We start from the raw sequence: 27857 nt of genomic DNA, 5'->3' as shown, positions 1-27857 counted from the left end.
GGCGGTGACGCCGCGTCGCGCATGGGAACTTAAAGCTCCGGCTCACGTTTCCGGGCTCCCCGGTGTCTGAGCGCCATCCGGGCGGAAGCGTTTTCGCGACGGTATGCAGGAGTGGGCTGGAGGTGATGTACTTGTGGTGAACGTTTCTGTGAGATTTTTCCCCTCTCTACCCTCGCCCGGTACCAGCAGGGCGGCGCAGCACGGCACGGCACAGCCCCCGGACGCTGCCGGTGCTGGGCTCGGACTGTCCCCGCTCGGGCAGCGAGGGGTAGCGCTGAGCTGGGCCGCCGCGGCCCTGCAGGGACCCCGTTGCTGATGTGAAAAAGCTGCCGGCGGTTGTGTTCCGATTCGCTGTCTGTAGGAGCCGGTTCGTTAATTGCTTTACCTGTATTTAAGAGAGTCCTGTTTAAAGGAAGGGTCGAAACTGTCACAGCGTTTGGGATAGGTCAGTTTCAGGTCGCAATTCCCTTCAGCAAAACTTCGTTCTGTGGTTAAACTAGCATTGCTACTCCTTATCTGTATGTTTTTGTTTCAGACAATGCTTTGAAAAATAGATGGAAAGCAGAGGCAGATGAGATGTACTAGCCTGATGCTGATGTCTGTGTTAAAGATCATGTTTCTGGTAAGCTTTTCCTTCAGTGCAACATGCTAACCATGTCCCCAGAGAAGGACAGTTAAGGAAACTATATGGAATGTAACTATATGGTAATGGGAGTTGTACTTCTGTTGGGTACTGTGCTTAATGGATAAGCAGCTAGTTTTCAATTGTCTGTTTTGCAGTTACTTAATGATACAAGAAGCACTTTATGTTGCCTAATGTGTTCGTTGGAGTTATTCTTTTTGTATCTATCTGGAAAACTATATACGTTTGTGTTTCTTGAGGCCTGAGGATAAACTAGCAATGCATAATAATCTGTTAGAGTGGCAAATTTGGAAACACTGACTTTTCAGCTGTTAAACTTTGAATTAAATTAGTGAGTCATAGGAAAGCAGTTTAGAACATGCATTTTGCGTTTATTCCCATGCATCAAAGCAGAGTGAGGGAATCTGAGGAGTCTTTGTACAGCCTCATTTTGAAGACTTTACTGGTGTGTGGGGAGACTGCTCTACCTCCAACAACTTATTTATCAAGAAAGATTGTATAACTGTAAGGATAATGTACTTGAATCCTCTTCTGTAATTTGAATCCATTTCTACTCATGGCTTTAGATGGCTTGAGGAACAATTTTCTTTGTAGCAGACTTTTTTTTTTTTTTTTTTTAAGCTTATTTGTCTTGCTTTTGTTTTTAATGTAAACATTCCCAATTATTTTAATATTTTCCAATATGTTATGCACTTAAGCTCTGATCTTTATTGATTCTCTTATTCCCTTATCTAGGCTCATTCCATTAAGTTCATATACTTAAATTTGAAAGGCAGTGTTCAAAACAGAATAGAGTATTCCAGTTGTTGAATTCTAAGTAGTAGCATGGGAGATTTATGTGCTGTTCAAACTCTGTTTCTGTTTATCTAGTGTGGTATAACAGTATACTGTTGGCATATGCAGCATCTGTTCTAAGTGCTTCCAGGTGTCTTCTGTGTAGCTGTTACCTAGTCAGGTGTTCATCTTCCAGCTGAATATTCCACATAAATAGATGATCTTGGCTTTCCTCTTACTGAAGCATGGTCCCAGTTTTTTTTGTTGTTGTTGTTTGTCTGTTTGTTTTTTCCCCTGTTTAGACCTTCTCTAATTATCAGCTTGCTGTCATCTGAAAAATAAATAAAAATAAATAAAAATAATATGTATTTAAACAATATTCAGACACAGGAGAGTACTCCGTTTACCTTCGGTGGCTTGCATCTTTATCTTATTTTTCTGCATGACCTTGCATCCAAGACAAAAATTAGTGTCAATTTAATATTAAACCAGACCTAGTCTACAAACTAAATCTTTAAACTAAATTTCTATTGCATAGGGATGTACTTTTTTTAATTAGGACAAGCCTGCTTATTTTCGGGACTTGCAGAAAAGAATATTCCACACTTGTCTTTTGTTCTTTGATCTTTAGCAGCAGTGTGTTTATTCTTTAGATGTGGAAGGCACAGTTCACAATGAAATAGATATGGAGAAATCTGTCCTTAGTAAATGCAATTTGAAAAAGTATTTTGGCCACACAGAGCTGCACTTAACATTTTTCTCCTTCTGTACTGCCTCATTTGAGCCTGAAGTCTTTCAGTGGCAAATAACCAGGTCTACTCTGCTTTAGACACCTTTCACTACAGAACACATTCCTCAATCATCAGATAGAATCTATAATACATTTATAAGCTAAATACAAAACCCTTTGTGTAATATGCCACAGCTGTCTCTTGCTTTGGACTTTTTTCTTTGCATGTCACTGTACTGTTTGAGTCCTTTCCTCATGTGTAAGTAAGATCTGTATGACAGCATGTTAGCTAAAATTTGTCAGTCTTTTACAGTTTTTTCTCAAGAGGCTTTCCTTCAGTTCTAATGGAGGCTGCCTTGAACCACAGCTGTACAGGAAGTTCCAGCACAGCTGAGAAGCATACTGTTCTTAGCCTACCTGTCTCCACATTCACTGAAGCACAAACTAGAAAGCATTTGGTGTCATACACTTGCCCTAAACTCCTTGTCTTCATCTGATTTGACAACTAGGAGGAAAAGGGAGTCTCCTAAGACATTATGTTTTGCATCTTCAAAAGGCTGAAACTGAGTAGCTGTTAAAATTATATAGGAAGCAAATAGGAAAGGAAAAGGTGACTTTTTCATTTGCTCCATAGTATTAAGTCTCATCTTGAATGACTAAGATTAGATAACTCCTTGGTACAATTACACCTGCATCTAAGGCACACATTCAAACATTATTTCATTAAGTATCGTGTCTATGCGAGATGGAAAGATCCCACAAGATCGAATTTATTTCTCTTGAACATGAGAAAAAAACCTTGGTTTCTCAGGTATTTTTATTCTCTTGTGCACGTGTCTTAAATTTTATAATGACTTCCTTTACATTGCAGTAGGCTTTTATTCTTTAGAATTACTTTAGATTAACTTCTTGGGTATTTCTGAATTCTTAAAAATGAGGGACATTGTCTCCTTGGGAGAAGGCAGGCCTTTTAGAAACACTTAATGAATTAGTTCTGGTGGCATGTAGAAAGAATAAACAATTTGTGAGTTATAGTATCAAAATGCCATGAATTATAGTTAGTGAAAATGCATTGTGTACCTCAAAGTTGTTACATGCCTTCTTTAAGCTATTGTTTTGAAGTTTGTTCCCTGCATCCCTTTCCTATTTTATATAAGGGGATATAGACAATTCTGTGGAAGTATTTTCATGCTGTTATTCTTACTGTTGTTGTCTGGAATAATTCATTTGTCTTAAATGCTGCAATTTAGGATGTGACCAATTGAAGAGTTAATCCAGCAATGATTAAAGACACCTATCAGTTTTTCTTTATATATATATTTATTTTTTAAGTGAACCTAAAAGAAACACTTTTTTGTGGGGGGAGGGATGGGGAAGGACTTTTCTATTACAAAAAGAAGTTGTCAAGGAACAACTTCTAATTGTTTTCCATGTTCATTAGGTGAAGGACAAAGGAAGTAACTTTGTGGTAAAGAAAGTTTCAGCTGAGCACAAGGAAAGCTTAGTGAGAAGGGCAGGTATAGGTTAACTCCCTTTAGTGGAAGTGCTTTAAATCTCTCTGGAAATTGTCTCTGACATGAGTGGAGGGCTTGGGCTAAATAGTTGCTTGAGATGTTCCTATGAATATTTTATTGAAGATACTCAAAATTTGAGTGCATAAGAAGTTAATTATTTTTAAGTCATTGTGCTTCAGTAGAGACACAGCATATTGTTGAAGTGTGCTCCAACTTAAATATTTCAGAATAAAACATGCTGGTTCATGATGTTAGTTTATTCTAAATCATTCACTACAATGATTTAAGATACTGTTTATGTTTACAGTGACATAAGAGCATATGCATCGTTAAGTATCACAACTCAGATGTGCTAGCTTGGTTGTGGCATAGTAAACAGTCTGTGTTCCATCATTGTTCTGATGTTAGTTAATGGTTACATTCTGCTGTGCTCAGTGGCTAGCTCGTGTATGTGGCATTCTGAGATAAAGCAAAAACTATTACTGTTCTGTATACAGTTGACAAAACATACAAATGTAAATTTTAACTCTGTGCTTTGTTTCAATTTAATGTTTATTTTCGCTTCCTACGAATACTGCATTTACTTAATTTTGATGTTTTAAGTCCAAGAATCCCTAACTCTTACCTCTTTTTATCATCTTCTTAAATTCCATATGTGGGATTTAGAATTCCTGTTGTAGGGAAGAGATTTATTGTAATAAGTTTTGTTGATTTTCTTTTTTTATCTAAAGTATATCCATTATTTGTAAATAACCTAAATATTATAATGTAGTTGAACTACACATAATTTAAAAGTAAGAGGAGAATTAAATAATACCAGTTTTACAGCATTGGTTATATACACTTACTTCTTCTGAAAAGTAGACCAGATTTCAATACTATGTAAAATAACAAGTGAATACTCTGTTATCAGGAAAGCATTTTAAACTAAATTAAATCAGAAATATTGTTATCTGGATCTTTTTGTTTGCCCCTTTCCTTCCCACCCCTCTTTCCCCTCTTCCCCCATAGGAAACCAATCTTATATTATAGCCTAAAATGCTGTTGTTTTGTCTCTCCTATTTTAGGGACCTGTGGTATCTCTGTTAAGAAAACTTACTGCTTCTATGACCTGCTGCTTTAGTGCACAACTGATGATTTCACTTGAAATACTCACCTGAAGAAATTAACAGTAGGCAAGGTATAACTGCTTTTTAACAATGTTAAGAATTCAGCATTGTGTAACAGCTAGTAGGATACCCAAGAAAAAGCCATATATTTGTGACATTTGCTATAAGCAGTTTGAAACTCCATCAAAATTAGCAAGACATTATCTGATACATACTGGTCAAAAGCCATTTGAATGTCATGTGTGCTATAAAACATTTAGGCAGTTAGTCCATCTGGAGAGGCATCAGTTGACCCATAATCTGCCTTTTAAGTGTCAGTTTTGTCATAGAAACTTCAAAAATGTAATTACTTTATTGAAGCATCAGCAGCTTCATAATGAAAATTATCAGAATTGTATCAAGCAAGAAGAAAAATCTGTGAGTTCTGAGCAGGATGGGGTCACTCGTGGCATATTTCAGTGTTCTGTGTGCTGGAAGTCTTTTCCAACTGAAGAGAGGTGGATGCTGCATCAATGTCAGAAAGCAGATTGTCTACAGGGTACCAGAAGGAGAAAGAAAACTCACCCTTGTGAATTGTGTAACAAGACATTTCCATCGAGATCTAAGCTAGAACGACACTTCCTTATTCACACTGGCCAGAAACCTTTTAAGTGTTCTTCATGTGGCAAATCTTTCAGACAGTCAACACATTTGAAAATCCATCAGCTCATGCATACTGAAGAAAGGCCTTTTCAGTGCTGCTTTTGTCAGAAGGGATTTAAAATACAGAGCAAACTTATGAAGCACAAACAACTCCATACCAGAAATAAGGCTGTCTCCAATATCATGTGCAAAGGAAAAAATAAACATCTCAGACTACAGAAACTGTCAGAAAGAAAGATGGATAGTTTTGAGAATGCTGACGCATTCAAATTGCAGGAGAATGACCCACATGATGTTTATTTGATTTATGTCGTACCGTTCCAGTGTCCAGTGTGTGAGCAATGTTTTGAAACGGAGGAAGTCCTAAATTTGCATAAATGTTCTCTAAGCGATAAGAAAAGCTTAAGTTACACAACAGCATGCAGCCACACAGTCAGCATGAAAAGCAAGATCCTGATGAAGCTGAAGCGCACTGGAGGAAAGCTATCAGATTTTTCTGTGACTGGCAGAGAAAAAAGGAAATCAGGTCACTTTAGGAGTCCTGACCTGGTTGCGTTTAGAAAACAGCAACCTCATCAGAATGTTTCCACTAAATCTTCCAGGGACTACTGCAGCAAGCTGGACCTGTGCAAGGCAGTCAATTGGATGAAAAGGTTTGCTGTGCCATTACACTGGCAAGAGCACCTAGAACCTCTCAAAGCAGGAATTAATTTAGAAGGTGTGCTTACTGGTGAAAGTGTGTTAAGTGTCAGTGATGGAGTGTGTAATAGGGATGATGCTTTTTATGGTTCATCAGGTGATGGCTTCTTTGATAATTCAGAAATACTTCACTATGCTTTTTCAGCTCCTTCTAAAAATATACATAACAAAGTGTGTAAATGTGACAGATGTGAAAAAATATTTCCATCTTCATCCAAACTTCAAAGACATTACCTTATACACACAGGACAAAAGCCCTTTTGCTGTAGTATTTGTGGGAAGACATTTAGACAGTCAGCTCACTTAAAAAGACATCAGCTCACCCATACTGAAAATAACTATAAAAGCCCTGTTTGCCAGGTAGAATTTGGAAATCTGAACAAATTCTTCAATCATCAGGAAGATCACACTGAATTTGAGTCTTCTCAGCCTGTGAGTTATTCAGATTATTCTCAAGCACGTTCACAGGCACCTGGCTTTCAAGAATTTGAGCTGACTCAGTCAAATCAAGCAGCTGAAATCAAAGCTGAAATTGAGTCAGGAGCCTTTGTTCTTGAAACTGGCAGTAGAAACACAGAGCCTTATTTGTGTAGTAAATTGATGGAAACAGAGCAAAGCTGTTACAGTTATTGGCACAATTTTTCTGAAAGTATTGAAAGAAGAAAACTGTATCAGTGCAGTCTCTGCTTTAAGACATTTAAATCATTTTCTAAACTTGAAAGACATTACTTCATGCATGCTGGACAGAAGCCATTTGAGTGTTCAGTTTGTGGTAAAAGTTTCCGACAGTCTCCACATTTGAAAAGACATCACCTTACTCACTTTAAAGAGAGGTTAAAGCTGAGTTCCAGTCAGCAACAATCAGAGAATACATTGTTTTCTTTGAACCTGGATACTGTGCCCTGAAATTATACATTAATATTTTTGATTGCGTGATCATTCAAAGGATTATGTTAAACTAAAGCAACTGACTGAACAGGATTGTCTTTCTATGCTGTGAAGATGACCTGATGAGTTAATTTGCTCTTTTCAGAACTGCCGGCTTGATTACAATATCTAGTAACTATGAAAAGGTGGTAAAAAACAAAGCAGTAAGAAATCTTCCTCACATTTGTTTTCTTCAAATGTATTTTTAAATACAAGTTCTTACCGTATTGATGCTGTCATGGCAATCAGCAGTGCTCTTTACTTTTTCCTGTATAGTATTTTTACGATGCTAAAGCTGTTTAATGATAATTATAAAAAAGTAATGATAAAAAGGCAACTTCTGGAATGCAGGAAAATAAAGGGTTCTGCTGCTTTTTTCAGGCTCCCTGTACGTTGCAAACATTAAAATGTTGCTTGCATTTGCTGTATTTAGTTCATGCTTTTTTCAAAACCAGTTGGTTCTTGATGAACAAGATGCAGAAAAAAAGAGCAAGCTGAAGAAGTGGAAACTAATATTTAATGAGAAAAACTGATGACTAGCATTATAGAGGGGAAAAAAAATAACTCCTCATTTGTAATGTGCTTGGAGATCTATGGGTGAGAAATTACATCCTTTCCTTATTAATGGTAAAATGAATAGGTAGTGCTAAAGTAGCACGGTTTTTAATCAATCCCAGTTACCACTTCATTATTTACACTTCTTGCAGAATCCTTTTTTCATGCAATATTGAATTATTTTTCTGCAAGCAAAGAAAGAAAAAAAAAAATCATGGATAATACACACAAAGTTATTTGTTCCTGCTGTTGTGCACATTGCACCAGTAAAAGAAATGCACTCTTAGGTGTTAAAAACCAGTAGGTAGTTTTGTTGGGAAATCATGTTCTTGTTATATGAAATATAAGAGACTAAGAAGAATTTTTTGCTCATATTAAGTAATTTTGTTTTTGTGAATAAAATCTGTGGTTATACTTCTGGTAAGTAGAGAGCTTTTCCTGTTGTTCATGTGGGTCTGGCAAAAAGTGTAAGTGCAGTGGAGCTTTAATCATCAAGAAAAAAAACGAAGTTTCTTTTTTTTCTTTTTTTCTTTTTTTCTGAAGAATCATCATAGAATCACAGAATGACTTAGGTTGGAAGGGGCTTAAAGATCATCTAGTTCCAACACCCTGCTATGGGCAGGGATGCCATCCACCAGCTCAGGCTGCCCAAGTCCCCATCCAACCTGATCTTGAACACCTCCTGGGATGGGGCATCCACAGCTTCTCTGGGCAACCTGCTCCAGTGCCTATCCACCTTCTGTGTAAAGAATTTCTTCCTAACTTCTAACCTAAATTTTTGGTACGTTTTCGTTTGTTATGCAACTTCTGAATGTTTTAATCCTGAAGTTTTTAATCCTACCTATAAATTAACAGAACTGTAAGTTCTGTAGGTAAATACTTTTTTATTTTTATTTTTTATTTATTTTTATTTTTGTTTTGAAGTGATTTCTCTAGGTCTTGCTGTGGCATAAGCTTTGTAGTAGTTGATGTAAATGAAGTGAAGGATGAAGAGAGTTCTTACCATGTTTTTGTGTGTGTTATTTCCAACTTTCAGAGAGAATGAAATACTATGATTTTTATATGACAGGCTTATTCAGTATCTTAAGAACAACTGTGGTTATATATTGAGATTTTTTTTTTCTTCCCATGTGAATTGTTTTGTATTGTAGAGCTCTTAAAATATTTGTAATAAACTATTTTATTTATACTGCACCTTTATTGTATACTTTATGCACAAACCAATGTGTTGAAACTATATAACATTCAGTATGCAGAGGAGTTAGACTAGATATTCGAACTATTTAACACTTTGCATGTTAGTACAGATAGGTTTTCTTTTGGATTTTTTTACTGTATAAATAAAGTGAAATATTTTTAAAGAGAGAGTGGTTGTTTGTTGCTTTTGTTTTGTTTGTTTGTTTTTAAGAAGTCACAGTCATTTGAAAAATATATTTTTAAGCATAATGTTTGGGAAAAAAGTAAACTGAGTGTATTGAAAAAATACTGATATTAATGTAATGGGAGAAAGATACATACTGAAAGCTAAATTTGAGGCATAAGGAGAAGAAGAAGATTATGTCTGATTAATTAGGAATCTAAGGTAATATGTGGACTACATGGGATTTTTAGAAGGGCAGTTATGGCCATTTTGCTTATCTGGCTCTGTTTTTGTCAATATATATATATATACAGGATATATATATATTGTCATATATATATATATACAGGAAAAAAAAATCATGTAGAAAAAAAGAAACTGTAAGAAAACATAGGAAAAAACTTTTTTTTCATTTTTCTAGCTACTTCTTGTTAAGCAATTAGGTTTTCACTTGTCTGTGGTCCCTCACTATTACTCCTTCAGAGGTATCTGGATAGGCTGGATCGCTGGACTGAGATGAATGGGATGAGTTTCAATAAAGTCAAATGCTGGGTCCTGCACTTTGACCACAATAACCCCATGGTGTAGAAACTGTTACAAGCAATCTAAGTCATATTTTGAAAGGATCATCTGAAATTTGTTGACCTTTTATGATACTATGATACTGTAGTAACTAAGAGTTTTTACATCTCATATTTCACAGCTCTTCAGATCTTCCTAAGATGGCTATTTATTTTTTGTCATTGTTTGTTTCTTTGTTTTTGCTGTTTTTGTTTTGTTTTGTTTTACTAGCAGGGAATTTCTACTAGGTGCAGAGTTTCTGTTACTCGTATCTGGTTTCTGTGATGTGTAGAAAAGAAAAAGTAAATGATAAAAAAACAGAAGACATTTTTGAAAAGCTAGAAACAGTATGTTTAAAAAGGTTAAGCTTCACTATAGATTTAAGAGGGAAATTTCCCTGTAGAAATGTTATCATATACTAGTCTAATTTCTAGAGCATTAAGTACTGGCCACTGGTTTCTTACGTTTATATCACTGTTCTGTTTCAATTGGTAGGAATCAAGGTAAAAGTATCTGAAGAGAATTATGATAGCCCATAGTCTGCTCTAATTTGAGCTGTTAGACAAATGTCTGCCCAGCAACAGAAAGCTAAAAGAGACATAAATTCCCATATTTACCCAACTCCTTCACTAGAGGCACTGCTTACTGTTCTGGAATATAAAAGCAGCTGGGCTGCTGAATTTGCCATATTTTTCTCTAGTCATGAGCTCAGATTTTCCATCGAAGTTACTGTAAGTTTTGCACAAAAATCAAGGGCAGTACATTGGCCAGAACGTGTGATAAATAAATATTTATACACAAATCAGAATGCTACTGACGGCTTTTTTGCACTTTAGAATTCTAAATATTTTAAGAAGCATCTGTTACTAAACTGAGGCATCATTTTTGAAAGTGCCCATATTTACTTAGTGGAAGTACACATACTTGGAAGTACACATATTTACTGAGATGAACATTATGACAAACTATTGGACTGCAGGAATACACTTAAAATTATCAAGACAATATAATATGATTGAATTAAAATTATACTGAACAGACTGAATATTTAGTCTATGCAAGTATTATCTACTGTGAAAGATTAATTAAATGGGTAATTCCTAATATTGTGCCTCAACTTCTTAGTTGAAAAATTCATGTGATCTATTTTGAGAGGCTTTTCTGAATTATTATTATTTTTTTACTATCTGGAAACAAATATAATCTATACATTTTTTTTCTATTACTTCAACAACTAAGAGACACAAGATGTTTTTGGTCTTCAGAGAATCATAGAATATTCTGAGTTGGAAATGACCCATAGTGATCATCAAATCCAGCTTCTTTCTGAAGGGTAGGATAATGACACTGCAAACTGAGGGAAGTGTTGATGTTTATTATAATACGCTTCAGAACAAAGCTTTCCCTCTGATAGATACGTGTTATCCATACAGAATCTGTATTCCTCCTTGCAGGATTGGGTTTTGTTTGTTTGTTGTTTGTATTTTGTTTGTTTGTTTCAAAGAACTGCAAGAAAAGATAGATTGAAGAGTTTAATTCCTGTATCTGTTTAAAAGAATAACAGCAAAAAGTGAAACAACTTTTAGATTAGAATATGTAGCTGCTGAATCTAGTTTAACTGGTGAAGAAATTCTAGTCTGTATATATACTGTATCCCCACAAGCAGGATGGTCATGGATTCTTGCCCCTAGATGTTTCCAGTTAGGAAAATTCCACAGGCATTATTTCTCTCTAGACTAGTATATTAGTATGACTTGGAGTAAAAACAAGCTGTAACTCAAACATGACACAATGTGTGTATATTACTGAGATTCTTTCCCAATAAAAGTGAATTAAAAATGATATTTATTCCTTACATATGAAATTCAAAGCACTTTGCAAATTTATAATGCCCTTGCGTTATAAATTTGCGTTAATCTGTGGTTAAGTAGTATATATATACCAAATTAGCCTCACAGCTAAGATACAAGCCCACAAATTTATTACAGAAGTGTCATCAAACTACTGAATTGTTTCAGAGAATCAAGACATCAGTAGTTTCTTGTGAATTAAGTCATATGCTATGCCTATGTAGCAGCTGAATGCACAACAGGATTCCCCCTTGAGTGGGGATGCCTCTGGAGGTTACACCTGCACAGAGATCCCTTACACATTGATGTCAAAACAATGTTGCTGATAGAGATCCTTGGTAAGTGACCAATAGTTTGGTTTAGCCTTTGTTAGATTCACTAGGATCACAAGTGATCATAAGCTTTGTTAAATTTGCCAAGATTAAATCTTTGATTGATTGTGTACATGAAATCCCTTAGACACAAACTGTTGACTAAGTCTAGGACTAGGAGTGGATCCAGGTGCACCTGGGCTCCTTATGTCCCTGGTTCAAGGGGGTACACTCTGACCCTTGTGACTCAATGGGAAGGCCTTCTGTGCATGTTTGTTTAACGCCACCCTTTAGGCAGTAAGTAACCCAGCTGTCTCAAATCTTGTCACTGTTAAATCACTATATCATATTATGTCAATGAATATATTATTCCTTCTCTTTTATGGGCAAAGTGTATAGTGGAGTTATTTCCTTCTGTGACAACGAATTGTTTGGAGTTTCAGCACTACAGTGTGATAGACATGCCTCCACTCTGGGGGATATGAGTGTAGTGTTCAAAAGACCAGTGTTAACACAGCTGTGAGCAGGAGTGAGAGTCACAGATGGGTACGTACACACAACTGTGGGTATCATGCCTGGTCTCACAACTCCTCTTTAAAGGTTTGGCAGCTCTTGAGGCTTGAAAACAAAACTGATGTACAGTCTTGATGAGCAAAACCCTGCATACCATGCTCATAAAAACATGCATGGCTGTCTGAAATGTGATTTGTCTTTCACATTGCTGTTGCCACTGCCAAAACACACTGTTCATTGCCTCACTGTGCTCACATCTACTGTTTGGTCTTCATAAACATTCAGCAAGTGTCAGTGAATGTCAAGAGGTGCTATTTTTCTCAGATGGAGGAATTCAGTGACATACCTTTGCTTCATACTCATTTCCATGTCAGATGCCAATTTGTCAGAATGCTCCTCTGCTGCCATCTGCCACACAGCAACAAAATGTAATGGAGTACTGGAGGGAAAGTTCAACCTCTACTGCCATACCATTAACATCTGCCTATAGCACTGTGGGCCAACATGATAAAATAGGAGGCATTACTTTTGAAGCAGCTTCTGTATCCTAATTTGCTTACTTTTATCACAATTTAAGTGTCAGATAGGTACAATGGTGTAAGTGTACTTTAATTGCTTTGCGTTTACCTATTTTCATTAATTGCATGTCTCTCTAAAGGCTTCAGTCATTAGACAGGGTGGTGCTCAGTTTTGTTTTTTCTAGTTTCCACATAGAAAACTTAGCTTTTCTGGAACATTCAAAGTGAAGGCACGAAGGAAGAATGTTTATCAGAATACAGCCATCCTCTGATCCTACTCAAGGTACTGTCATTACTTTTTTCCCCATTCCCATTGAACATTCTAATTCAACTTCAAAAAGAATATTAAGTTTAACCTCTGCTTGAAGAAATGAAATGGTGATCACCTTGATATCAAAACAAAGGAGGTCACCTTCAAACAGACTTCAGTTCAGTCTGCCTGGAAGTTTAAAGTGCTCAACTGGCAGGTGCTGGATAATGAGCACAGACACAAAGCGCTGGAACTTCTCTAGGGATTCTGCTAAGTTCCTCCTTAATTAATCTGTTTACCAAATTGAATAAGTTAACTGTTTTACATAACTGCCAAGTTGCTGACTCCTGTAAGCATTAAATTTTTCCCTTTTACCTTTGCTTCCCCTCTGCTCCGTGGGTTAGCTGTACGATGGGCATATCTAACAGAAAGACTCACAGCTGTGCGTGGCTCTGGGTGCTGCCTGTGTGATAACAGCAAGAGCGGGGCTGGACCGCAGCGTGTGCTCTAAATAACAAACCGCCGGCGTTTAGTCGCCCCAGCCTTGCCAGCTCCGGCTGCAGGGAGAGGAGGGTACGGCAGGTGGCGCAACCGCCGCCATGGAGGCCACTCTAGTGCTCGCCCCGCGACCCGGAACCGCTTGGCGGCGCGGCGCCTTTCCTTTCCCTTTAGCGCCGGCACAGCGGGCCCCGTGCTGCAGGGTGAGCCGCTGAGGTTGCGGAACAGCCTGGAGCTGGAGGCGTGATGGCGGCGCCGGCGGCCTCCGCGACCCCGCCGAAAAAGATCGTAGCACCCACCGTGTCGCAGATTAACGCGGAGTTCGTCACCCAGGTGGGCAGGCCGTGCCGAAGCGGGTTTTGGAAAGGCCGCGCCGGTGACTGCCTTCCTGTTCTCGGAAACCTGACTGCGGCGTGGGCCTTAAGGCTGCAGCGTATAGCCATAAGATAGCAGGTCTTGATGAGCTGTTTTTGCGACTTGTCAGCTGTCTCAAGGGGAGCGTAATCTTTTGCATCCACTGAGAGGGGGTATAGCTCCGAGGGATTTGCTAGAGGGAACTTATGTACAGCAACAACAAATAGTGTTTGTTATATAGCAGCCTCTGCATCTGAAACTTATACAGAGTTAGACTTCAGTTGGAAAACGTGTAAAAGTAGAAACTTTAGTGGTGAAAAGCACTATTTTACAAACACTGTAGTTGCTTGGAGTTACTGGAAGCTGTGGTTAAGCAAGAAACTAGTGTAATAAAACTTGGGCTTTGGTTCTGTTATAGAGCTATCATGTCATTACTGAAAAGTGTATATGCTTACCGTGTTTGTTTGTTTCTCCATACAGTTAGCAAATAAATATTGGGCTCCACATGCGAAGAAAAAACTGTCTTTTGATTCAAAGGTAAATATTTCTGTTGGAATTGTATGGGGGTGATGACCAACCCTTTTCTAACACAGTAACCTCTGATGGTGCCTGTTCCATAAAAGGGTGTGGAAGACTGCTTGAAAAGTCATCACTTAGCACGCTATGGTTATAAGTTATCTTTTATTTTTTTGTAATATAAAAATAGAGGCACTGTAATGAAAATGAGATCACAATGCAGTTTTTTTGCATCCTGTTTGGTTGGTTTATTTTAGCCTTGAACTTGTGAGTTAAAGGATGTTGGGGGTAGGGATGCTCTTATAAATCAAAGAAGGGTGAAGGATAATGATGACTAAATGATAATACTTCTTAAAAGATTCATTTGAGGGTTTAGATTGGAAAGTTTTGTTCCTGTTGTGGTTGGTATCTTTGTTTTTAACAGTTAAAACTTATCTGTATATGGTTGGTTTTGTGTTGGCGCTCAGTAGTGTTTGAGCCTTAAATGTTTTTTTCCCTTGTTATTTGGCTTGATCTCCCTTTTTAGAATCTGTTTGCTTGATCTTTGTAGTATGTTGGTGATAGGATTTGTATATAATTGATAGAGTTAGGATGAAGAAAAGTAGTTGAATTACAGGTCTTTGTGATGCGTTGTCAAAAGGTGCGGTTTGTAGCAGGTAGAGCTGTTTCTTTTATTCCTGCTGGAAAAGGTGGGTAAGAATGGCTGGTTTTGGTTTGATGCTATTTAAAAAACACAGCAACAGTTGATGGCCAGGTTGATACAGGCTTTTCAGGACTGTTTTAAATTCAACAGTAAGACAAAGATTAATGGTGAAAAAGCCTTGTGTATCATTTTGATGTTTGTATAAAACTCTGAGTGAGATGTAGGTAATTTCGTCTTTATCTCTGAAGTCTTTGGTCAGAGCATAGCTGTGATGTATTTATTATGATATGTTCTATCAAATAGCACTAAGCACATTAAGTAAGGCACAGTAACTTGGAATGCATAAAATATCTGAATGCATTTTCAATAAGTTTATGAAGTATAATTTTTAAATTGTTCTTACCCATAGGTTATTGAAGATGTATATGCAAAAGAAATTGTCAAATCAAAGTAAGTAGACTTGTCTCTTGAAGACTACTGTTCCAACATTATGTATTGCAGTTATTTCTGATGTTTCACAGAGTACTTTAAAATACATTCATATATTGAAAGCTAATGGGAATGACATAAATGCATTGCAGTATAATTATAATAATAATTATGTTATTTCAAAGTTCAGATGTGGCAAAAAGAAAGTTCATGAGCTCATACTCCTTGTGATGGAGAGCTCTTTGTTTGATCTGGCACTGTGTTGTGATTTATGTTGGTTTTGTGTTGTGATGATTATAGAAGGCTTGTCCCTTTATTGTTATAAGATATGTAAAGAAAAAACATCAGTTAAGAATTGTAGTGCCTCTAGCTTTTTGCTTGTTTTTTGTAACCAGATTTAAAGTAAGAATCTTATTTCACTGAATTTTAATGTTGAATGAGGGAGACAAGGAAAAAGAGTTCTTTTATAGCTGTGTGTATAGAAAAGAGTGGTAACAATAGAAGTTGGGAGCTCTTCAGGATAACTTTGAATTTTGAAGGGTGTCTTGTTTATAATTGCTTTATGAAAGTAATATAAAAATTGCCATGCAGAATCAGAGCAAATGTGCATTTCCGTTAAGTCAGAAGCAACACTGTCTCAGACTGAGTAAGCATATTGTCATAGTTTTCCATAATATACTGTCAGTTTCTACCAATTTATATCTTCAAGACTGTAGGAAAACGGTGTCCCCATACTTGAAGATTTGGATGGACTTGCTACATGTAACAAAACAAGGGAGGGGAAATTACCATTTTCTGTGCAGCTGTGCACAGAGGGCTTTCTTTGCTATGTTAATGGATTACTTTTTTTCATTTTTAGGTTTGCAATTAGAAAGATAATGCTTCTTGAATTCAGGTAAGCTAAGTGGAGTAAAATTTTAAGTTTCTTTTCTGTAGAAATCCATGAAGATTGAAAAACAAACACAGAGCATTGAATCTGCTAGAAGTCAGTATAATTACTTGCTCTGTTTCCGTCTCAAGTCTTATGGTCAGGCAGAATTAGATGGTTTTTGGTTAGGATAGATTCTTCGTTGAAGAGGCTGAAATATGTAAGTAGTTCCACTAGCTAGAAAAACAGGATAAATTTTTATTTGCTTCCTGCTTAATTCTTAGAAAAGGCCCAAGAGAAAATGTAAGCTGTCATTTTGGGTATTGCTCTGTCAAACCATGGAGTTACTGTTTCAGTCATAATATTAAAAGTTTGTAATGTAATTTAGGTACTTTTTGTTGTATAGCTGCATCTGCTACCATTTGTCCTGTAAGTCATGTTTTCATTTGTCTTCTTTCCTTTGTCAGTCCCTCAGGCTCCCTTGCCTTCACACACATGAGATTTTTTTCCAGTCTTGCTCGCATCAATTTATCCTCACTTGGGAGCATAAAAATATTTTTATTAAAAGTTATTTAAGTTCCCGGATGACATGAAATAGAGAACTCCCTCTGGATTTGCAGGAGGGTATTCCCTTCTCCTGGAAGATTCAAGCTCCTGGGAAGCAGTATATGCTCCGTATTGTATATCTGAAGTTCTCATTTTCTTTATCTGATGCAACAAATCATCTGGGGAGTAAGCCACCTAGAACTGTAAATCCTTATCTGGCCCTTTTTGAAACTTCTGCTCCTGGTTATCTATATGTACAAACCCTTGCTGGTTTTTGTTTTTTGTTGTTATTTTTTTTTCCCCCTCATTATTCCTGGTGCTTGTCTTACACAAAGTACTGAAGAAAATAAATAAGTAAAACTGAATGGGCTCATGAAAGGGCAAAAAGAATGTTAGAGCCAGCATTAAGATGAGAATGGGTGAAATAGGAACAAACAATTTCTGGAGGCATATGGTGCAAATAAGCTCTTGAAAATAGTGGATTTGGAGGTTTTCTCCTTGGGAATAGCTATCCTGCTTTTGAGAGATTCTTCTATGAGAACAGTACCATCTTAATGAAGAAGCAATGGTTGTTGCTGGGTAGTTACTATTTCCCAGTGTCCAGTAATTTTTTCAGTTTTCTTGAATGTATTTAATATGTAAAGGTAACGTACTTTTTCAGTTATTGTTACACAGTAGATGTCCTTTACATCTTGTGCTTGGAAGTGCTGTGTGTGATGTTCTTTAGTTAAGTGAATTTCTTTTCCTTCTGGATAATCAGTATGAATTCTTTTTCTGATTATGCATTGAGCTATGGTTTCTTAAAGCGTTTTTAAACCCCTCTTATCAGTTTGTCATCCTGATGAGAAAATCATCTGTCTCTTGTAGCGGTTACGCAAATCTGCCATTACCAAGTTTTACTGAAGTGACCTGGTTGAGAATAAGCTTCAGGAACTACTCAGTAACTTTAAAGATGACAAACCAATCTTGCCTGTGGATAATTGCTTTTTCATATGAGTGACAGATTATGTGGGTGGCAGCAACTAATGACATGTTCTTTGTCTTTTCAAAGCCAGTACCTTGAAAATTACCTATGGATGAATTATTCTCCAGAGGTGTCCAGTAAGGCATATTTAATGTCAATCTGCTGCATGGTGAATGAGAAGTTCAGAGAGAATGTCCCTGCGTGGGAGGTAACCAATTACAATTACAGCTAGAATTGACTTTTATACTGATGTCATAGTTTCTGCAGTGTGTTTTCTTATACTGATGGAAAGTAGCAGAGCTTGCAGTGTTTAAAGTAGCTAGTACTTCAGCTGGAATATCTTGTATTATATGGTGTGAATTCTCTGAGAAACCTGTACGTGGATGAAAGATCACCTGATTTTTTTTTTTTTCTGTGCTTGAATCTTTTGTTCTGCTGCCTTATATCAGTGGCAGTTTACTTTTTTGGCACTTGGAAGAGAAGTTACTTCTCTGATAGAGAAGTAGGAGAAAGAATTTCACATAGGAGAAAGAAATTTTATATCCGTGCACATGAAAAGACACCACTGAAAGTCTGACATTTTATCTAATATTATCTTGCTTAAAACCTGTGAATGTGGTTTTGTGGCTATATTGCATGAAATTTTAAACTGAACCTCTTATGCTACTTCTGTGTATTGTTTTATTTAGTAGTAGCTTTAGAAATATCTTAGTGTTTCTACAAATGGCCCAGTTTTCATGGCCTCATGTCCTATGTATTGTACATGTTTAAGGGCAAATAGAATGCAGTAGTCCCTTTAAGAGTCCTCTTGTGTACTGAGGAATCCCTGATCAGGAGGATATTAAGACTGTGTTTGTGTTTCCTGGTAAGAATAAATGTCAGAAAGAGAAATTCTTCCTTTTATGCATTTGAATGAATCTTCAGATCTCAAGTTAGGCTATGTGAAATGTTAGAAATAATTCGTATCACCTTGACTCAAGATTAACTTCCTTTTCTGTTTCTAGACATTCAAAAAGAAGACAGAACACTTTCCCTTCTTTTTCAAACGCATTCTGGAAGCATCACTGGTTGAGAATGATAATGAATTCTCTCTACACGAACAGACAGTTCTCCTGCTTTTCCTTGATCATTGCTTCAATAGTTTGGTATGTTACTCTTAGAGTACTCCCAGTGTGGTTCTGCCAATCTGTCTTAGCAGCAGTTCAGTTTTAGCAATTCTTTGGAGACAGATAAAGCAAAATTTCCATTTAGAGATGATGGTGATGTTGGATGATGTTTACCCTTCTTTTGGACACAAGATATGTTAGTCAAATCAAAGTCTACCCAAGCAATGAACAGTTCTAAGAGTTACTTGGGAGTGATGCTGCGTAGTTTCCTGTTAGGAAGTTGTGAAATCTAATGCAGCAGCATACATTCAGATTTTAATGTCCATTGTTTATTTTGTAAGGATATACTTGCCAGATAGGTACATGAGAAAGTATAAACGTCCTTAAAAATGCTTTTTATGCCTTGAACTTTCTAACAGGAAGTGGATTTGATAAGAAGTCAAGTGCAGCAGCTCATTTCCTTACCGATGTGGATGGCTCTACAACCTGTAAGCATAATAATGTAACCTTCTAGGCAATATGCATGTTCTGTAATGTGAATTATGTGGTGACTGTCCAGTATTTGAAGCTGTCTGCATTACAGTGGATCTGTATTTTTGTGTGCTTGGTAAAACTCCTTCCTATGTCTAGCAAATTTCCATGTTCATTGGCAGTTGTATTTTTTTATTTCCTTCCACAAATCTAAGCTTTATTGCTTTTTTGAAGTATTATTTGTAGGCTAGAGCATGAGAATGATAGGACTGGGAAACTGATCTGCTGTGTGGAAATGGGGAGCAGTGGAATAGGAAAGAGAAGAATACAAAAAAGCCAAATGAGAAGGGTGTATGTGGTACTTCTGAGGGAATAAGGTTTAACTAGATGGATGGTGCAGATGTGTCAGTGACTTCTCTAAACATTTTTCTGAATTGCTACTTGGTATTACTGAGTCTCAGTATTTGCTTCCCTTGTCATTAGAATGATTCTTTTACCTTCTCAGAAACGACTGGAACAAGAGCTGAAAAAGACACCGAAACTAAGAAAATTCTGGAATCTCATTAAGAAAAATGATGAGAAAATGGATGAGGAGACAAGAATGCAGTATGTTACTACAGGTTTTTTTCCAGTTAAATCCAGTGCTGGATGTGTTAATCATTGTAATTCAAATAAGTGAATTTGTTATAATAATAACATGTGTAATTAAAAAAACAATACCAAAGACAGACAACCAATCAACAACATGTAAAGATTGCACATAAGGATCAATCATATTTTCTCTATTGGAAGCTATTTTGTTTTCCAGTAATCTTTATGCAAAATAATGTTACAGAAGGTAACATTTTATTTGATCAGTGAGTTTATGATTACAAATTTTAGAGCCAGAGGATAAGAGCTATATGAGAATATCATATAGTTACTCATGTATTTTATTTTTAAATGACTTTAAGCAAGGACTTTACTCTTATGTGAATTAAAGTGCTTAAGTAAACTTGTGTGTATCTTACAGAAGTTAAATGTTCCGATAATTTTTGTATTATAATATGCTAATGTGTAGGTGGTGTCATACTTCTCTTTTACTCAGTAGGAAGCATGGGATGTTAATCTATTTTTTCTAGAAGTTAAAAACAGATTCTGCTATTCTGTCTACCTGAGTGTAAGAAAGTTTATCATCTTAAAGACTTAGGTATGGGTTAAAACAAATCGTTACCATTATGTATGTCTGAAAGCAGCTAATTTTGTACTTGTGAAAGATATTTTGAGTCTTCATTTCAGGAATATTAATTCTCTTGTCCTATATTTGATTTCAGAGCATATCAAGAGAGAAGATTTCTTTCACAGCTCATTCAGAAATTCATTTCTGTACTAAAATCAATACCTGTCTCAGGTAACTCAGTTTCTTGTGCTATTTTGTTATCTGGCAACATGTCTTAAATTCTTTTCCTGTACTGAAAAATAACTACTTAAGATACCAGCCTGAGGTTGGAGTCCTTATCTATATGGGGTTTTAGTAATAAGCCTGTCTGTATGGATTTAGTGTCAGTTAGTGTTTGTATTTGCATATGCTTTAGAAATGAGAAAGTGGAAAGTTACTTTGAACATCTTCTACTTTGGTTTAGTGTGGACTTAAAAATATATTTTTGGATAGTGATACTCTTAATTGTGTACTTACATCCTCCTTACAATATTAAAACATTTTGAAGTGTACTTATATGAGTTGTAATAAATGCATATCATAAGGCTGTGTTCTGTCAGTAATGTTGATTTATGGTGAGAACAGAAGTATAAGTGAAGTTAAATGCTGTGAAATTGGACTACTCTTGCTTTATAAGAAGTCACATTGACAAGAAAAATTATATGCGTGCCTGATTGAGAAGGGAAAAGTGTTTCTACAGAAGGGTATTAGCATTTTGACAAATAAATAAACTGCTTACAATCCAAGCAAAATTTAGGTAACATTACTTCCCAGAATTCTGCTTTTGTTCTTAAAAGCTAAAGCTTGCTAAGACTTTGTGAGCTGTAAGAATTTCTGTATATCACAGCTTTTTTAAAAAAGACACCTAACCCATTCATCTTAATGACTGTGCAAAGATTGATTTTATAAAGACTTGCCTTATAAGTGTGCTGAAGGCTTTAGGAAATAGACATTCGTTAAAGCAGATTTGTGTTCTGTTCTGACTTGATCCTTTTAGCTTCTCAGCAGTCCACTTAAAAACTGTACACTCTGCTTTTGACATTGTACAGTGTAGCCTTTGATGCTTCATTTTGTAAAGTTTCAGTGGATGAGGTACTGGTGAAAGTAACATTTCTTAGATAGCTTTTTTTTCCCCATGCTTTTTAGATTTAAGTTGGTTCATCTGTTTGCTTCATGTGAAGAAAACCTGCACACCAATCTCATTTCTCTTTCACACTATGTAATTTATTTTTTTTTTCTTAAGACTGCTTCATTTAAGTATTTTCACAGGTTTGCAGGGTAGAGATTGAAAAGGACACTTCAATGTTTGACACGTCCAGCAGTGTCCAACCCTTTGATCAAAGCGTGGTTAGTTATCTGTGGGAGGTTGCTCAGGATCTTGTCCAGTTAGACTTAAGTATTTCCAAGAACTGGACAGTCAGTAAGGACTTTGAGCCAGTTGATCACACTTTCCACGTACATACCAGAAGTATTTTAGCTGAAAAGACATTTATGGGAATGGGGTGAGATGTGGAAGGATATCTTTGTGTGCCTAACATGGTTAAAATATACTACACTTCACCAGGCTATACACACTGTTAGATCATTTGACCATTTAGGATGCAAAATAAATAGGTTGATCTAATGCAGCACTCAGTACCTTTGCATTTTGTGACAGTTTTTTGCATATTTACCTCCCGTTTTAAAAGGTAATCTTTTTTTATTTTTAGTTTTAGTTTTTTGGACTTGAAAAGTTTTTAAGAAATATAGCAGGCCGGGTGTCTTGTGAAAGCAAACATTTTTGTGTGGCACATTGTTTGTGTCTTTAGTGGATAAATTCACTTCTAGAAGTCTGGTTTCTTTTATTTCTTATATCCAACTGTTTTCTGGTTCACAGTGAAGAAAAGAATTGTTTGAGGAAAAAGAGAAGAATGTGCTGGTTAGTTCTAATCTTGTTAGAATCTGATGCTGGTGTATTAGCAACATTTTTGTACGTTTAAAAATGTATTGTGGATCAATTATAAATATTTTATTTGTATCTAGGTCCTATTTCTATGGACAAAGTTCATTATTGTGAAAGATTCATTGAACTCATGATAGATCTTGAGGTAAGTGGATTTGTTTCAGCCTGTTTCTAGCTGTGCTTTCAAGATTTTTGTATCATAAAGTTGTCATTTTAAACTTATTCCAGTTAAAAGGTAGTTATATCACAGCTGTGCATAAGGTTACTTAATAGTGGTTTTCCAGCTGTAAATAGGATGTTGTAGCAGTAATTTCCGTTTGAGAAGACATTCTGGAATAGGACAATTTGCTGAAATGTTAAGCACAGGGGATTTTAAATGACTTCATCTTGAACTCATGTAGGTTAACTGTCCTCTACTAAGTTCTTGAAGTACCCTGTGCTTATAGCTGCAATAGGAGAAAAAAAACTTTAAATTAGAGTTTGTTGTCCTATGGACGTAATGTATTTTCATGAGGGATCGATATACTTGATGTTAAGCTTAAATCTTGTTTCTGGCCAAACCATTTCAAGGCAATACATTTAGTGTTGTCATTAGGTGTTACAGGAGTGTTGGAATTCAGAAAGTTTATGAAGCCTGTTTAAATGACAAAAACAAGAATATGAGAAATTAGCTGTAAATCCAAGTCTGTTTGCCTCTGTAGCATGTATTGTTTTGAAAGTCTTTTCTAGCTATACTGTAGTACATGTTTCTATTAAAGTTTGTACTCTTAAAAATAAAATTGTCAGAAGGAACGATTTCTAAGAAAGTTCTTTTATTGGATGAGTTTGGTTTTTGGTTTTTTTGGTGGTGACTGTACATGACAACATTTTCTACTGTAAAATATTTTATTAACTTTCTTAATTCTAAATGTCGTGTTGATGTCTCTTGACTTTCTAAATTCATCTGTACATTCCATTGAGAACAACTCATTTTTAAACAGCTTATATTCATTTGTAAAGCAGCTTGAACAATTTTCTCAGCTTTTGTAAGCTTGAAATTATTAATAAAGCTGAAAAAGTATTGGAACTACTGTGCGTACTTTATGAATAATAGGAACAACAATACTGTGGTTGGAAAAAAGGCAATTCTCAGTCCTGAGAAGCTTGAGCTTAAAGTGAAAACAAACCAAGATGACTGAAATGAGTGTAAAACATGCACATTTAAAATAGTATTGCAGCAGTTTGATGTTATCATGTGTAGCATACAAGGATTATCATAGAATCATAGGATCACCCAGTCCAACCATCCACCCATTACCGATAGTTCTCACTAAACCATATCCGTCAACACAATGTCCAAACATTCCTTATGTAGACACCTCTGGTGTAAGAGTTGCTTTATTTAATTTACTTTTATTGCTAATAGGGTATAATTTTACTCATGATGAGTTCATGCCTCACTGCCAGACTAATAGAAGTTCATAGCAGCCTACCTGCATAAAACTATTGTCTTGGCAGACATAAATGCTGCCTTAGTATGAGGATCTCTGTTAGGGTATTAGATAAGTAAATAACTGCAGCAATCTATCATCGCTTACCTTCTTGTAATGGAGAGAAATTAAGAAACCAAGATTTACTTAATTTTGAAGAATTGTTTGGATTAATGTGATAATATTTACCACAGGCTTTGCTTCCCACAAGACGCTGGTTTAATACAGTGCTGGATGACTCCCATCTTGTTGTTCACTGTTACCTGTCTAGTCTTGCCAAAAGAGAGAAGGAGGGTCACCTCTTCTGCCAGGTGAAATAATAAGTTGTTTCTTTTTATTTTGTGTTGACTCTAAATATTGCAGTTGTTTTATTTTACATTTGATTGTTAAGACAGATGTTTATGAATATTTCTGGTGGATGCAAACTGCATGTTTATTGAAGTCTTTCAGACATTAGTCCTTTCTTGTCTACCTATATGTGTCTGCTACTGTCTTTCTGACTTTTTTTGTGAGTTTTTGAAAAGTAGAACCTAGAAAGTGGTGCAGTTTATGGATTGCTTTATCCTAGGTGTAACAGAAGTTGTTACCACTGCATTCTCTCCTTCCTTTTAACCTAAGGCCATTCTACAGTGGTGCTGTTTATCACTATTCTTCTTCAATTTACTTAGCCATAGACAGTCTTGAAAGGTGATTCCACAAGTCAGCCAATTATTTACAGCAGGATCAAATCTTTTCATCTGCATTTTTTTACAGTTTACTGTCTCCCATCTCTGGCATTTCTTCTATCTCTCCTAGTGTCTTTGTTGATTGAACAGAAAGCCAGAAGCTCGTTGGTTTAATTTCCTTCTTTTAAGTTGCATACTGTCACTGAAAAGTATGAAGAATTATAGGGTGCGTGTCAAAGAAGGATGGAGTGAGCAAGACTATTCCCTTCTGATAGCAGCAAGCCATAAATTGGATTTGATGTGTCTCTGAACCTCTGGCTAGGTCAATGCAATACGCTTCATTTCTAGTATTGCTGCATAAAAGAAATGATGTTGGTTGTTGGCTGTGCTTTAATTTCTGTGGCTGTATTTCAACACTATTGGATATTACTCCCTGATCCATTTCTTAAAGTACTCTGATGAACTACTGTTTGTGCATGGATTTGTTGTGTTAAATAGTGTTTATGTTTGCAGTAGAGATATTGTTAATCCACTTAATTATGTGCATGATGTTTCAGCTTTTAGATATGCTTAAATTCTACACTGGCTTTGAAATCAATGATCAAACTGGAAATGCTTTGACAGAGAATGAGATGACAACGATTCACTATGACAGAATTACTTCATTACAGGTAAAGTATCTGCAGAATGGAAGGGATGCAGTTTTGCTGTTGTAACTGTTGTGTATGGAAATTAGAGTATTTTCCCAAAGCACACTTTTTATTATTCATTTTCATTATTGGGGATAGTTTGGCCCTATTATAGAATTGGCCCTTTATGCCATTTGGAAGGTTTTGATTTATGGCTGTGGCTGCAACAAAATAATAGGAAAACAACACCATTTTTGAGGTTAAGATGAACTGCTCGTATAAAATTTATTTAAAAGGGAACATTCAGAGGAGTTCAAACTGAATTCTGTTATGCAGTAGGTGGCACCATTTCATCAAGACCAGCATACAGAGTTCTCTGTACGTAAGAGACAGAAAATGAGGATTCTCATTATCTCTTGTGCATAAAGGTGGTAATACATGTCAGGATTTTTCATGTCAGATTTAACAACAAAATCCAAGGAAGTATGGTGAAAATAAGCCTTCTCTGTGTTTTAATTAGCTGACTAAAAGGCTACACGTTTGTCCCTTATTTTATGTATATCCCTACTTGTTTTGTCGAACAAGTACTGATGGAGCTGTATCAGAAAGACAATACATCAGAAACACAGGAATACTAAATAGGTGGTGCTAAGGTAAATGAAGATTGTGCCTGTTTTTTATTTCTATCCTGGAGTTGTCTGCAGGGTACTAGAAAAAAAAGATTATAGTTTATTTAAGCACTTAGATTGTGATTAAATTGTTTAATGAATGTGCTTATATTCCATTTCTTTTGGGTGGGTCTTTTTATAGAGAGCCGCATTTGCACACTTCCCGGAATTATATGACTTCGCTCTCTCAAATGTAGCTGCAGTAGATACTCGTGATGCTCTGGTAAAGTTGTTTGGACCACTCAGGTAAGTAATCAGATTTATGTTTAACATAAAATTGATATTCTTTTTTCTTAGTGTGTTTTAATTTAACAAAATCTATCAGTTTTTCTTGATTTCTCATGTCAGTGAAATTAGTTAATTTGTATTCTTTTTTTGTGTGTGCCTTTTCTATTGAAAATACTGAGAAATTGAGAGTTTGGGTCCATTAGTATGGAGTTGTAGAATGGTACAAACTAGTAGTGAATTACTGGAGTTCCAGCACTAGTAAAATAAAACAATATTTTTCTAATGAGCATGAAAAGCAGTGAACTTCTGGAAAATAGCTAACTGCTTTTAAGAATTAGAAGTTGATTACTATAAGTTAATTACTACTAGAGTGATTTTCAATTTTATTACTTTAATGAAACTTCACAGTTGAACTTCTTTAATAAAAAAGAAAAAAAAAGCTAACCATAACCTCTCTCACAGACTTCTATGTAATTATTAATTAAAAATGGTATTTTTTTTATTTTGTACTGTTGCAGCTCAAACATGCTCCACCAGGTGGCATCGTACCTCTGCTTGCTGCCTTCCCTTCCAGAAGGGAGTGATACCAGCTACGAGAAGGAGTTTCTGCTAGAGCTGCTGGTAAAACCATCATTCATGTAATTTAGCAACTACGCTGTCCTAAAGTAGTAGTTTAGGACCTGGGTAAACCACCTGGGAACCACAACAGCATTATAACACTAAGATGGATAATAAGATGGAGCTCAAAAAGATACAAAATAAGTATGTGAAGATCCTGAAATGTTGAAAATGTTTCCTAAGAAAATAGTATATGTATTTCTATCAAGTTAATAAGCAGAGCCTCAGCAACAGTTTTGAGCTCTCTGGGGAAACTGCTGTTCTTTTAATTAATCATTTTTGTTGTTTTGTTTTTCTTAAAGTCAGATAAACCTGTTCAATATCTATTTGGTTCCTTGAGCCTATTTGTAGTTCCAGTTATTACACAATATGGTCTCTTTTTAAAATATTCAAAGTATAACATTTACTGTAGTCATCTAATCTTTTTATATCTTTCATAGTTTTTTTGTGATTACTTCTTCAAAAATTGTTAGCGTGATTTTGTAAGATTTAGGTGGTAGTAATATGATGCTTATTGATACCATAAACAGATATTTGTCCAGTTTACTCTCTAGTAGTATTGGATGGAATTTTTTCACCCAAAGGGGTAATTAAGATTAGCTATTACTGGATGACTGGTGTTTCAGTTAGCTACTGAAAATATGAGCAATGAAAAACAAAACAAATCACACAAAAACAAACAAGCGAACATTTGTCATCAGTTGAGAAACAAGATGATTCTTTGAATGACTGACAGTTGGAATATATGCTTACTCATCTTTCAGTATCATTATACAGATTTAGTTGTGTTTGATTGGAAAAGAAAAGAGGTTATTAAAACAGAGTGACCACCAGCATTCTTCTGGATTAATGCAAATGTTTTAAAGATAGCTTTATTTTCCTGTTTTGATTTACAGAAATTTCAAATGCATCCTTTAGGTTTCCCGTCATGAGCGACGAATATCTCAAATTCAGCAACTCAATCAGATGCCTCTGTATCCCACAGAGAAGATTATTTGGGATGAAAATATTGTTCCAACTGAATATTATTCTGGAGAAGGTATGATTAGCGGTTTAGTAAAGGCTGAAATGAATAGTAAGTGCTGCAAA

General features: G+C 35.9%; 2 protein-coding genes across 4 annotated transcripts in view; both read left to right on the top strand.

The window, feature by feature from the left end:
- The first annotated feature begins 70 nt into the window (after positions 1–70).
- On the top strand, positions 71–8951 carry ZNF770 (zinc finger protein 770). Of its 3 annotated transcripts, XR_011903698.1 has the most exons (4): positions 90–445; positions 536–622; positions 4729–4841; positions 8137–8951. XR_011903698.1 is itself a non-coding variant. In XM_072337734.1 (3 exons), the coding sequence occupies exon 3, from the start codon at positions 4861–4863 to the stop codon at positions 7015–7017; it is 2157 nt and encodes a 718-aa protein (XP_072193835.1). In that variant the 5' UTR covers positions 71–101; positions 536–622; positions 4729–4860; the 3' UTR covers positions 7018–8947. The 3 variants fall into 3 exon arrangements, 2 of the variants coding, with proteins under 2 accessions (XP_072193835.1, XP_072193834.1); XM_072337734.1 differs by having other exon boundaries at positions 71–101; positions 4729–8947; XM_072337733.1 differs by having other exon boundaries at positions 96–445; positions 4729–8947.
- Positions 8952–13600: 4649 nt separating this feature from the next.
- The window catches only part of AQR (aquarius intron-binding spliceosomal factor), a 39291-nt gene continuing 25034 nt past the window's right edge, over positions 13601–27857 (top strand). Inside the window, exons 1-15 of the mRNA XM_072337295.1 lie at positions 13601–13787; positions 14289–14345; positions 15377–15417; positions 16256–16291; positions 17862–17982; positions 18779–18919; positions 19300–19368; positions 19857–19957; positions 20665–20741; positions 22572–22636; positions 24155–24271; positions 25183–25296; positions 26065–26168; positions 26669–26771; positions 27687–27807. Coding sequence (XP_072193396.1) covers positions 13701–13787; positions 14289–14345; positions 15377–15417; positions 16256–16291; positions 17862–17982; positions 18779–18919; positions 19300–19368; positions 19857–19957; positions 20665–20741; positions 22572–22636; positions 24155–24271; positions 25183–25296; positions 26065–26168; positions 26669–26771; positions 27687–27807 — 1354 coding nt within the window. The 5' untranslated portion in view covers positions 13601–13700. The remainder of the gene's footprint in view (positions 13788–14288; positions 14346–15376; positions 15418–16255; positions 16292–17861; positions 17983–18778; positions 18920–19299; positions 19369–19856; positions 19958–20664; positions 20742–22571; positions 22637–24154; positions 24272–25182; positions 25297–26064; positions 26169–26668; positions 26772–27686; positions 27808–27857) is intronic.

The sequence above is a fragment of the Excalfactoria chinensis genome, chromosome 5 (assembly GCF_039878825.1).
Source record: "Excalfactoria chinensis isolate bCotChi1 chromosome 5, bCotChi1.hap2, whole genome shotgun sequence".
Lineage (NCBI taxonomy): Eukaryota > Metazoa > Chordata > Aves > Galliformes > Phasianidae > Excalfactoria > Excalfactoria chinensis.
This window is presented reverse-complemented; position numbering and strand designations above follow the sequence as displayed.